At 47.8% G+C, this 13,412-nt stretch overlaps 1 protein-coding gene across 1 annotated transcript in view; it reads left to right on the top strand.

Annotated features, from left to right (window-relative positions):
* Positions 1 to 6,438, top strand: part of ANTXR1 (ANTXR cell adhesion molecule 1) — a 111,135-nt gene extending 104,697 nt beyond the window's left edge. Inside the window, exon 18 of the mRNA XM_040618155.1 lies at positions 2,045 to 6,438. Within this exon, the coding sequence (XP_040474089.1) occupies positions 2,045 to 2,317 (273 nt within the window). The 3' untranslated portion in view covers positions 2,318 to 6,438. The remainder of the gene's footprint in view (positions 1 to 2,044) is intronic.
* Positions 6,439 to 13,412: the final 6,974 nt, after the last annotated feature.

Genomic DNA, 13,412 nt, shown 5'->3' with positions numbered 1-13,412 from the left:
TTTATTCTGAGTAGAATCAGTTAATCTTGGGCTCAAACCTTCACTCACTCAGCAGGTCTGCCCCACAATATTTACTTAAAATCACAGCAAAGTGCATTAAAATGGCATTAAAGCAGACACGCCAGCCCACAAAGAGCCAGGGATGCTCTGAGGTGAGAGAACAGTGTGTTTATTTCAGGCTTTCCTCTGCCTGTTGGATGGTGCCCCCTTTTTGGCCAGCACCAGAGATGCAGGGATGCTGTGGAGGTAGCGCAGTGTTTCTGCTCAGGGGCACTGCCCACTCCAGCACTTCATTTTTTATTGGTGTTTTGTCCTGTGTGAGAGATGGAGAACGTGTCCTCACTGCTAATGGTGGCACAGTGTTCCGTCAGGTGGCACAGGCAGCCGTCAGGCTTCTCCTCCTTTTCCCCTCTGTTGTCACGCTGCAAGGACAAGCTGTAACTGCAAGAGCATTAATCCTTACAGAGGGGCATCACCATCGGCATTTTCATGACCGTTAAGTGGGTGTCTGCTCTGCCCCAGAGCCTGATTCCTCGAGGAGAGCCTGAGCTGAAGCCAGAGGTTCTTCCTGCTGACAGAAGGTCAGGGCCAAGCCAAGCAGAGAGGGCTCAGCTGCCACTGTGCTCAGAGCAGCCCCGAGGTGATGCTCTCATCTTGAACTTGATGCAGTTCAAGGCGCTTTGTTTTCCTTAAATGACCTTTGCTTGCACAAGACAGCCTGCACTCAGCTGTGGGCTGCTCTGCATACTTCATCACTTCGGCGAGGAATCCACTTTCCTCTGCTGAACGGCTAAGGCTCAGGCAGATGTTTCTTCATATCCACAGAGCACGATGATAATAATTGGCAGAGCTCATGGAGAGGAGCTGTCTGTATCTCTTTATGTCAGCCCCTTCCAGGCCAGCTCCTTTTCATCCCTGTCAAACCCTTCTCCAGCACCCTTCTGCCTTTCTACCAGCATCCCCCGTGTTTCACTTTGGGCCCCTCTTCTGCGGAGCATTTGTCCGTAGGCTGGGTGCAGCAGGGAGAAGGTACAGAGCCATGCAGAGGGTTGGCTGATGTGGTTACCCCAACGGATCTGCTCCAGCCTGCATGGGCTCACCGCTCCATCTGGCATTTTTTTCACCAGGAAAAAGCATTTACTTTGGGAGAGGAAAGGAGAAAACAGAAAATAAGATCATGCTCACAAATCCAAAAAGTATGGACTCAGAAACCCTCTAGTGCCTTTTTGGATGATTTCATATCTGAAAGAATGAATCCATAGTACAGTAGTGCTGATTCTGACATTTGAGTATTTACAGTGCGATCTTTCGCAGGTGGAACTTAGGAGAAATAAAGAGAACAGCTCGGAGGGCAAAGGTTTTTGTTTAAAAATGTACAACAAACTGTAGCTTAGCACCGAAGAGCGAGAAAAGCAGTTTACCGGCTTCTCATGAGCACTAGAATATCAAGACATCCTAATGAAGAATGGATGAATTTCAGGAAAAATTCTAAGGAAGAAACTTAGTTAAACAAACCTTCCCTTTTGCCTGGTTGGTAAATGATTAGAAGTAGGACACAAAAGCCAAGTATTTGAAGGAGAGAGAGGCTCCAAAGGTGCAAAGTCCAGGTTTCCTGCTGTTAGAAGTTTAAGACTGAGGTCTGGGAAGAGGCATCTGTAGGGGCAGGGACCACAGGTCACGCACTGACTCAGACACCAGCTCTGAAGAATAGGAACGGCTCTTGCCAGCTCTTGTAGCTTCGGTGTGACCTGAACTACTTGATGCTCTGCTTTACAGATCTCGGAGTCAGAAAATAGCATGAGAGGAATTTCATCCTCCTTCGCTACCTACAAAAGCTGTTGCAGGGTTTAACCTCTTGGTTGCTCGGCACGGGACTTGCTCTCATAACATCCGTCTCTGAGAGAGAGAGGGAACAAAGCGGTGTGCCCAGGGATGCTGGAAGTGACATCAGATGTGCACGCAGCCAGCAAAGGTGTCTCAGCTGCGATTGCCATTGCCTCAGTGAGTAACTGTGCTTTTCCACTTTTTTTCTCTTCTGTTTTAGGGCCGTTGCATCAACTTCACCAGAGTGAAGAACACAGAGGCCCCACCCAAATACCCGCTCAACAACGCATACCCTCCGTCATCTCCACCTCCGGCACCCATCTACAACCCCCCACCCCCAGCTCCCATCTATACGCCCCCTCCACCCAGCTCACCCACACCCCACACCCCATCCCCGTCCTCCACGCTCCCACCCCTCCCACCACCACCCCAAGCCCCACCACCCAACCGGGCCCCACCTCCATCTCGGCCCCCACCTCGCCCAACAGTCTAGGGGGTTGGCCTTGCTCCCGTCTCTTCCACAAGCGTTCGAGAGGCTTTTTCAGCAGTACTGTATCACATCCATCTTCCTGGGGGGGTGGGGGAGGCTAGAGGAAGCCGGACCATTTTTGAAATGGGTGACAACAGAATGAACGACTTGGTAGTCGTCTTTCTCCTTTAGTTTTCTTTTATTTTTTAAATCCCTTGTGCATCAGTGCCACCAAACTATCGAAGCAAGAAAAGCCAAGAGACTGCAGAAATAAGGCAGATAACTTGAGTTCCATTCCAGCAAGGCTCTCCCCCCATTTTGTCCCCGACACTTCCCTGTGCCTTACCATGGTGATTCCAGGATACATTGGGGGAAAAAAAAGGAATGAATAGCTAGAGTAAGCTCTCCAGAAAGGCAATTCTCCCCAGGGAAGGACTGCAGAAGACTCTTCCAAGTGCAGACATCCCAGCTAGCTACCTGGAGACAGCTGCACAAACTTCATGGTACGAGACTCGAGGTATGACAGAAAGCTGATCACATCTCACATGCCAGCTGCCCAGCAAATAATGACAACAGCAGGTCTGCAGATACAGAAACCCTTGTAAACCTGAAAAGAATTGTTGACAGGCAGCTGTTCCCATGGACCGTAAACTGGAGAAGGGAAGGTGTTATCATCTCGGAGGGTCTGGAAAGGCGAATAGTTAGGTCTCTGGTGTCTGGATTTGCGTATGTTGGTATGTGGAAGTGCAGGTGAATGAAAATGGAGTGCCACTAGGAAAACAAATTACACGAAAAAATAAACCGGTCAGTATGTCACGAGGCTTTGACCCCATTCCCTGAGGACAAGGAATAATTGACGACAGGTCAGCCTTCAGCGCTGCCAGTGGGACAGAGGACTTCATAAAAATTGAGCAAAGGAATCTGGGAAAGGTACGGTTGACAGAAGAGTCTTTGCATTCAGTTTGGACTAATTATGTCCATCTAGTTAATGGCTCTGCAGTTTAGCAGTGTAATTTAATGCTGGTTTCCATTTTAAAAGGAAAGTTTCTGAGTATAAACAAGAGGTTAGGTGTATCAATTTCTCTAAATCCAGTCTGCTTGGGCTCCTTGTTATTGTCAGTTTGAAATGGTTACCACTGATGCATTTCTGTTTTTCCTGTAAATTGCATTCTTTTGCCCTAGAAATGTTTCCACATGGATTTGTATTTTTTGTTTTCCTTTCCTGAATAAGTAGCAGATGCCTTCCAAACTCGTAGTGAAGAAGAGCCAGTGTGCTTACTCACTCTTGTCGACTATAAACAACATCACTTCTATTAGCAGTTGTTGACTAAGGCAAAAATCAACACACCGGACATGCAGGATGGGAATCAGTCCTCCAAGAAATGCACTGGCTGCATTTCTCCATGCTTTCTCCTCACCCTCATGGGACCCCCACCATATTCCACAATATTGCCTATGCACATCTTTTATCTTTATAGCAAACCTTCTGAGCACCTGCCTTTGCCACACAGTGCTAGAAATAGGTGAGATCACTCAGCACTTCGTCAAACCTCTGGCTCTCTAATTTACTGTCAGGATCAGTTCTCACGACATGACTTTCTCTGGGAATTGTGAAGTCATAAGAGGCAAACCGTCTTTGTAGCTGCAGTTCTATGAATATCTAAGGGTTCTCATAACTGTGTAATTTTTTACCAGATAAAGAAATGCTTTGCCAAGTACTTACTTCAGTGCTGTCGGAAATATTAATTCTAGCTTTTCTATCAAAAAAAAAATATTTAAGAAAGAAAAAAAAAGCAAAAAGAAAGAAAAATTAAAAAAATGCTCAAGGAGGAAAGGGAACAGATGAAAAAGACTCAGTGGAGACTTGATCTGGGACCTTTTTGGTAAGGGCATTTGTGAATAAACCCTTACTGTGAGACTCAGAGTTGGTCTAAATGTCACTCACCAGCCTTACCCACCGCTAGGTCAGTATGTCATCTGTTAGGTGAGATAAGCACATCAGTCAGGAAGCCAAGGCTGGCTGTCCTGCGAAAAGGCTGATGAATTCACCCACAACACTGTTTTGTCTGCAGGCAGCACAGAGCAGTTCCCAATTAGGAGCAAAACCAACAGGTTTGCTACTCGCTCTTGTCAGACTGTATCAGCTACGGGCCACAGTTAGCTCAAGGAGACGACTTTGCGATTGGCAGGTGGCAGTGGGAAACCTTTAACACTGACACAAGTGTGGTTGGACTCCCTCTTGTGATGGATGGGATCTAGTTAAATAGCTGATTTGGTTTCACGATGAAAGGTGTAAAAACTGGGAATAGTGGAATACAGGATCAATAGATACTTCTCTTAACATATCCACAGTATTTCAAAAAAAGTTTGGAAAGGAAATCGATTTTCAACAATACAGCATTGAGATTTTTTTTTTTTTTTTGAGTCGGCTAACCAATAAATCTAAACCTGCTGTTGGGGAAAAAACTAAAAGCAGTGTATACTGCATGACTAAAGCTAACTTCTTGCAGATGTACATAGAAATTTTAATTCTCCACAAACTAAGGGGGAAAAAAAACCCTACAGTATTAAAGAAGCAAAATAAAACCTAGATCAGGCTATAAAAATCATAATTTTAAAATAGCCCCTATGTAATCATCCAGTCTATGAATAAAAAACAAACTCCAAATTTTTTGTTGTACATATTGTTACTGCATGCTTACCATATGTTAGATGGAAGCATTTCCTATCCATTGTGGATAAAAGAACATTTTTCAAGTTGTAGTAAATTATTATAAAGCCAATGACATTTCATGGCATGTTATCGTATCAAGCTGTGCTTGTTGTATTTTTTCTTTATGGTTGTATTGCTTTTTTTATAAATGTACAAATATTTCCTGTAGTGACGAATACCTATTTTACATAGCATTAACTGAAGCACCAGAGCTCCAGGCTACACACTCCCTTGATCCCTTGGCAAAGAGTTTTGCACGTCGTTCCAGGGTGGGAGATGGCCAGAGCGCGGTGGGTAGAGCCAAAGGAAACGGGTGTGGGGTAACTGGGTGCTGAAGCAGAGCACCCACGCTGCTGCCAGTGAGTCGGTTTTGGTGGACCCTTGCTAACGTTCTCAGAAAAATGAGAGCAGGTTTGGTGGCGGGCTTTGTGCCTGGTCTTGTCTTTAGTATCAACCTACATGTGGCTGCTAAAGTGGCTTCCCAAAAGCACCGCACATGCTTTCCAAAATCCTACTCCTTTTGTGCCGGTCCCTAGAAATTCACTTAGGAACTTAATGTGTGGCAATCAAGAGTGAAAATTTGGTCCTGAATTTTAAATCAGCTTCCACTGGCAATTAATGCTATGTAAATGTGGTTGAATTAGCTGGTGTACCATATATGGGTATATGGTACCCTATGTATTCTCTGTCTATAAAACTTTCCTAGAAACACATTACACAGGCTATCAGTCCACACTAGCCAGTTTTTAAGTAAATGTTCATTCTAGATCAAAAGGAGTTGAGTGGCACTACATCTGCTCTGCAATTTCAAAAGACTTCAGCAGGTCTCACTGTTTACTAGTTGCACGTGCTCCTGTATAGCCTGGTCTAAACAGCAATAAACAGATGTCTGACGGCATTAAATATACAGTCGTTTCATTTGCTCTAAAGAGGTCACTTTGATTACTGCCGCTGTTTTTCATTCGTGCAAAACTTTCTGTCAGTGTGTCTTGCAGCCTTGAAGGACTAAGCAGCTGCATTTGACAAAGATTCAGATTTTTTAATTGCTAAAGTGTTACAAATTGTTGCTGGCTGTATTTTGAAGTGTTCACCCACATGAACTTTGCGGTCATCCAGATTCTCTCTCTACTCCTTGGTGTGTGAAGGCATCTTCTGTCACTGTTTATTTTGGGGAAGGGGGGGAGTGTCTGGCTTCGGAGAGCTCTGGCAAGATTTGAGGGTAACCAGGCAGTAACGTTGCGCTCTATGTGGTGCTGATGCAGCAAAGGAAAATAAACAAGCCTTCTGTTCTGATGTTGAATTACATGTTGTCAGTTCAGCCAGTGCTGTGCGATGATGTTTTACTCCCTCTGTTTGTTGCATGTGTCATTGTTAAATTCAGTCATTACTCTTGCTGACCTTGTTGTTATTATTAAAGAACTACACAAATTTGTGCTGGGCTCCACAAGATTCATTGACTAGGCAAAGTGAACAAAGCAGGAGGTAGGAGAATCTCAGTCAACAAGTTTTCTCATAAAACTGGCTTTCTCTCACCCTGGAGAACTCAAGACTCGGTGGTTTTCTTCCTGACAGCCCAGAGCACTTCTGCCTGACACAAAAGCTATTTTCATTTGGACGTGGCACAGCCTAAACCATTTCCTCCGCTGATACCCAGCACCTCGCCTTCCAAGCGCGGGATAACTTCTCATTTCACGCAGCTAACTCGGCAACCTTTAACAGAGGCATCCTTTAACCAAGCCCAACAGCTACTAGAAATAACTACAGAAATAACTAAGCATGTTTCCTCTCACATTTGCTGATAGGCCTTCTTTCTTCCTCTCGCCTTAAGTATCGCTAACTCATCTGGATTTTGATATGGTTGGAATATTTTATTCCACAAAGAAGATTAATGGAGCATGAAGAAGTTCAGCCTCAGCACCCTGCCCTCTTTCAGCGAAGCATGCAAGCCTGGGATTTTTAGCCTCCCCTGAAAATGTGAGCTAGCAGTTTCCTCAGCACATCAAAGGGTGCAAGCCTAGGCTCAGTCTGGATGTTTTCTTGCTGGGTTTTGTTTAAACCAGACCTGTATCTAGTAAATGCAAAGAGGGAAGCCACAGTACTCAGCAGGTCCTACTCTTTCGGTTGGACAAAAGGTGCTTTTAAAATGGAGACTATCAAAGAAAATCGCAATTGCTTTTCTCAGATAGGGACAGGTGAAGAAAAAAAAAAAAAAAAAAGCAAGTTAAACCTCAGCATAGCCAAACTCAGAAGAGCTGATGCAAACCTGCAAAGCTCAGGGTCTTTCACAGCATGCATTTACACAAAAGCAGCTGGATGGCTTTGCATGAAGTCCCATCACCGCACCGAGGGAAAAAAAAATGAGAAAAACACTGTAGTGAGACCCAGGCAGGCTGGGTCGCCCTTTCAGTCGGCTGCCAGCCCCGCTGCTTCAGGGACCTCTGGGCTCGGGGAACCGCGCTGTGCTACCCTTGCGGCAGATTTTATCACCATACACGCAGCAGGACAAAATTTCTCCAGGCAAAACGTTTGTGTTGGAGCCAAGTTGCTCCAAAGCAAGGACAGAGAGACACTGTTAGTAGGCCACTCAGCAGCCCTGAGCACGTGGCCACCCCCGATGTCGGGCTGGCTCCTTGTTAGCCACCTGGCTCTTTGTTAGCCACCCATCATCCTCAACCAGCCCCACCTGGGAGCAGGTCTGGGCTCCAGAGCCTGGGCTCCGAGGGCGGAGCAGGTGGGCTGGGGCTGCATGAGGTGGTCTCGGGGTGCCAGGTGTCCCGGGAGCCAGCTCGGCTACAGCGCGGGAAGCGGGGGAAACCGGGACGGTGCCTGCGGCAACTGGAAGAAGCCAAAATGGTGAGTCCTGGCTGGGCCATTTCCAGCAATTTCTTTTTGTGTCGAGGCTGCAGGGGAGGGAGGCTCCTTTCTCCTGGGCTTTGGGCCCCTGGCTGGAGGCTGTGCCGGACCAGACGGGCGCCGGCGACGCCTGCCTTGGTGCCCAGGCACGGCAGCGGGGCAGAGCAGCCCCTTCCCCCAGCAGCGGTGCGTTTTGGGGGAGGTGCTGCTCACGGGGCCCTCGCAGATGAACCCTGCTCGTCCCTCCAAAGGCTCGTCGGGCTTTGGGCAGCTGAGGAGTTCCTCGCTTGGAAGGGAAAGGAATTTCTGCTTTTTCTAGTTCTGGCAGAGAAAGCCCCTTCTGAGTCATAGAGGTCTGGGGGGGGGGGGAGCTGATGGAAACTCCGGTGAGACTCAAAGCACCGTAGGACCCTCTTTTTCACTGTTAGCATCGCTGGAGAGAGTAATGCTTGTTTTTAAAGAAACTGCTATAAAATAACTTGTAAAAATAACATGAGCTACGGAATAAATCATGTTGGATGCAGACCGTGGCTGAAAGTCTGTAGCACACTGCCAGCACAAACTTCTTAAGATTATTGAAATAATCTCTTAATATTTAAATGCTTTCAAAGGTCCTTCCTGCTAGCAGAGGGAAGGTGAAACATCTCTGAAAGCTCCAGAGCACCAGGGAAGGTGTTTTGTTGTGCCAGTGGGTGCCTGTTGATGTTGCCCGCTGTGTTCCTGGTAGGGAAGGACTGTCCCCTCCACCGAGGGGCTCTCCCAGTGGGCTGGAGCGGTGAGCTCTGCCGCGCTGCCGGCTCCTGTGACCTTACCAGCTAACCATGCTGCGGCCGCAACGGGAATTTTTCTAGTTTTACACAGACATTAAATTGTGGGACCTTTTCCAGAGCTGGAGGAATGAATTAATAGGGATGGAGAAACTATAGCATGCAAAAATACCACAGAGAGTGGAAAACTGAACTTAGCAGATGAGGTAAGTTTCACTTGCAAGAAAGCTGGGGATTTCTATATTCCACTTTCCATTCCCATTTAAAATCCTTCCTGGCATATCCTTGAGGCCTGCTGCTGCTGCGTGCCTCTGGGTGGGTATGTCTTTAGCTGCTTCTAGAAGATGCTTAGTGCTGATTTCTTCTTGCATGTGAGATCTTGTGGTCTCTCTGTACGTCCAGGGCTCACTAGCAGACGGCTGGGAACGGGGTGTCAGGATCCTTTTTTGAAGTATTTCTTACTCAATGGAAAGTCTCTGGGAAAAGCCAGGCAGGAATAAGAGTATGTCTGCATTCCTTAAATCTGTTCTAGGTCATGGGTGACATGTGAAATGTCAGCATCTTTGGTCTTGGGAAGGTCTGACTGCCTGTCAGGGCTGCCACGGAATATCCTATCTTGCCGTTACTTACCACCTGTGTAGGCAAACCCTGAATTGTTTTAAAGAAAAGCTGGGAAAAATCCTCTGGGAATGTGAGATATTTTTTTTTGACTCATCTTGGCTCTGCAGTGCCTGAGTTCAGATAAAAATTAAAATTTCTTTACATTGCAAATGCTCCAGACTGGACTGAAGTGATACAGCCAAGGAAAGTAATGGGTTTGTTTCCCAGGTTTTATTTAAGGTAGGGCATGGGCTGCGAAAATTATTTTTTTATGATTTTTTTATGGAAAAAAAAAAATTCCAACTGAAAATCAGAAACCAGTGTTCCTTTTCTGCCACTCAGCCACGTGCGCCTGTGCTTGGCCCTGATGTTTGACCGTTCACCCATGCTGCTGGCATGGGGTGGGGGTCGGGGCCATGGGGCAGAGCTGGGGGGCTGCCGGGAGCAGGTGTCGGCAGCGGGCTGCTCCTCGGGGACAGCGAAGGGACGGCGGCTGCTGGTGGGGGAAGAGCCCCTGCTGCTAGTGGAGCCCAATTCCAGGTTTGCCTCCGCTCCTGGGAAACCATAGCGGGTCCTGGCTGTGCCTTTTGCAGGACGTGTTAATAGGGGTGGTGTTTCTGGATGGTTCCTTCCCCATGCCTCACCCTCCCTGTTCAGAATGGCATAGCAGGCGCTCTGGTAACTACAGCAACGGCAGATGTGGAAAAAATACTAGGAATGGATCAAAGGTATTTTTAGCTGTCTCTAATGCAGAGCAGCAGGGAGCCAAGGGAGTCAGCATAGGATATATGGGCAGTATTTCCATTGACTGCCAGAAATAAAAAGCCCGCAGGCCAGAACTTGGGAATTTCTGTTTTGACGTGATACAGTGTGAATTTCATGGTAGTTACTTTTTTGGGGGGTAAGACTAGTGTTTTTCTCATGTGCGTGTGTGTGATACACTCTTGGCTTAAAGTAATAGCGATCACAGATGCCTGTTTCACAGGCTGTCATGGAAACTGGAGAGATTTGCTGTTGCTAAAAATGTATCGAAATAACTGTAGTAGCATCAGACAGGTTTTTGTTTGTGTTTGTGGTTTTTTGTTGTGCTTTTTTTTTTTTTTTTTGCCAAGTCCAGCTCAGAAGGTCAAATTCTGAAGTCATTCTTGCTTGTCTGCCTCTGGCTCTTCCTGTCTGGGCAGGGATGCGGATGGCTTGGAGCCTGCTGCTCCCCGAGCCTGCTTGAGATAATCTGGTGAAAATAATTGGCTCAGAGTAGCTTGCAAACTAAAATATTTTTTTGTTGTTGTTAGAGAAGGATGTGGAGGTAAATAAGCTGTCAAGGATGAAAGAGGTAGTTGTTGGCAGTTGTTTGCATCCTAGGTGCTTGGACTCCTACGACAATAGCTTCCCCTCAAAACATGACAGCAAACCATTGTTTTCTTCTTTTCAGTCATAGGAGATCTCATAAGCTGCTTTTTTAGGAGACCGAGTTATTTGCATTGACCCAAATAATGCCGTGAGTTAGAAACGCGGTTTCAATTCTTGACCGTGACACTGGGTGAGGTGAGGGTACGCATGGCACCGCTGGGCTTCAGAGGCAACAAACCCAGAAGAAGTCCTCCGTAATTCTGTTCCTGGTCTCTCTGGCTTTACAGAGCAATAGGGCGCCCCTGGCCCGGGTCAGTGACGGTACGGAATCGGGTTCCCGTCCGGATTCCTTCTCCATGTGCAGACTGGTCTGGAGGTGCATCCAGAGCAAGAGAAACCATTCAAACCCAATGACTGGTGATGCCACCCGTTTCCCAGACAGCAGCAATCTGTGTGACCCCAAGGGGACCCTCGCATCGGTAGGCGATCCCCTGAGCTTGGGAAAAGCCAGATTTGGCGGATATAAGGAGGAAGCTCCTGGAGCAGAGTTGGTGGTGGCGCTTGTTGCTTCGGAAATAGAATTGGAGCCCAGGTGACCGGAGTAACGGGTGACAAAGCAAGCTTTCTTTTTGATTAGCTGAGCCCTGGCCGTTTGTTTCCAGCTGGCGCAGCCGTTCCTTCAGCATTTATGGTTAATGGCTCAAACCAGGTGTTGCACGTGCACGCTGGAGAGCTCTGTGCTTCTGACCCGGGCTCTGGTGCAGGAGCCTGGGCATCCCTCATGGTGCCCGTGCCCTTCAGCCTCGCAGCAGGACCTGGGGCCAGGACCTTGACTGGTGCCATCCCCTAAGCTCGGTCTCAGTTCCGTTGCCGTTCTGTTAGGGCTGGCACGACTCCGCGGTTCTTGGGGCTCTTTGACAAAGAAACCCAGGGTTAGTTCCTCTTCACATAGATTGCTGGTTCTTTAAATATCCAAATATTCTCTGTAGCAGGCAGGGGAAAGTTTAGGTAATGCTGCAAATATGGAGGTAACTGTATCTGCTTATCTAAGGCCAAATTGGCAAGGTTTTAAAGAGTGCCCGTTATAAATGGAAGACATCAGAGATAATGACTAAGAAAGCCCTGCTCTGGCTGCTGTCCGTGGCTGGATGCTATCAGTACCCCACCGCATCTTGTTTCCATGCAAAGGCCAAGCAGACAAAGGAGTTCCCTGTGCAGGGCTGTGCTGTCTGACATGTGGGAACAAATGAAAGGCAAATGTTAAAGGGGAGTGAGGGCTTGGGTTTTATTCCCAAAGCCAAAAGCTTTTCAGACGATTCTGAGAAGCATCTCAGAAATGGGACAACCAGCTGCAGTAACTCTATCCTGTGATCTGAATGTCCTCTGCAAACTGGGAAAACTCCCCAAACTTCTTATTAGCCTGGGACACAGCGTGAAGCGATGGTACAAACATATTTCGATGTGTGCCTGTGTGATGGATCTGAGCCTTGTTTCGGCACGCACCGTTGCAGGCAGCAGGCGTGCTGTTCCCCGCTGCAGCGCAGGTAGCAGCGGTGCCGGCAGCACTCGGAGCCTTGCAGAGCTGCTGTTTGTCCTCTAGGTAACACTGATGTGTGTTTGGGAGGCTGGTACGGTAGGACCTGGGCCAAGAGAAGTGCTCCAGGATTTAGGCCTTGATCTATAGGATGCCTTAGAAGGGAATCTGGCTCCCTTTGCAAAACAACTTTTGATTTTTCTCTTGGCAAGAGCTTCCCTTTGTCTCCAGATATATTGATCTCATGCCTGTTCCAGCTGTGACTCTGTAGCCATGCTTAGAGCCTTCCAAGCCTGGCCTTCAATAACAAACTTCCTTATAAAACAGAAGGGCCTCATGTGTCATATATACCAGCCAGCTGAGCTGAGCATGCGTGCGAGTGCCAGAGAAACGCCACGTTCGCTTCGTGCCGTCCTCCCCTTACAAAGGAGCAGGTTGGAAGCAGCAGCGGAGCCGGTTTGTGCCTAGGGTTTCTCTGCTGTTCTTGCAGGCTGTTGACCTCCGGAGGGAAAGCGTTTTCTCCGTGCTGTTTAGACAGTCAAAAAGCATCTGGGAAATAACAGGGGGGCTGCGCGCTGCCCGCGCTGTTGCCGTTGGGATTTGCAGAGCCCTCTGCCCACGGTGCAGCACGGCGCAGCCCCAGCACACCTCTGTGCCTGCAGCCTGTGGTCCCAGGGCCAAGTACCCCCGGGTGGCGTCAATCAGAGGGGTCCTGCAGCATTGTCTGTGCCTTTTTCTAGCGCAGTTTTCCCTGTTTAATTTGTGCATCCCCATCTGTAGAACGGGCAGTTCCACGACTCCTGACCGTGCAGGGCGTTTGTCCCGTGCCAACACAGGTGTCAGCATTGCGGTGAGCCCAGGGGAAGGGACTTGGGTCTGGAGAAGGCTGCTGATGCCGTGAGCGCTGGGGTATCCTGCCCCTCACCGGTCTGCACGGATTTTTGCCTGAAAAAGGACGGCAAGGATTTAGCCTTTGCTTTATACCTCTTCAAAATGATTTCTTACTGAAACAATTTGGCCGAAACAGACACCAGCTGAGGCCAAGTGCTGGACCACCCAGGCCACCGGCCTAATCCACTGTGGCACATTTTTACATTCCCACAACATAAAATTAAATAAATAAGAAACAGACCAGAATGTGAGAAACAAAAAAGAAGGCACGAACGGCTGGAAACCCGCCAGAGAATCCATTGATTCAGTGGGATAAACGCAGACCTTGATCGGAGCAGGAGGTAGGGATCCCATTAGCTTGTGGGATCTTTTATTACTTTCGTGTCAGCAGGCGAAGGTCATGAGGGTGTA

This window comes from Falco naumanni, chromosome 19, assembly GCF_017639655.2.
Source record: "Falco naumanni isolate bFalNau1 chromosome 19, bFalNau1.pat, whole genome shotgun sequence".
Classification (NCBI taxonomy): Eukaryota; Metazoa; Chordata; class Aves; order Falconiformes; family Falconidae; genus Falco; species Falco naumanni.
Note: the sequence above shows the minus strand (reverse complement) of the source record. Positions and strands in the feature narration are given on the sequence as shown.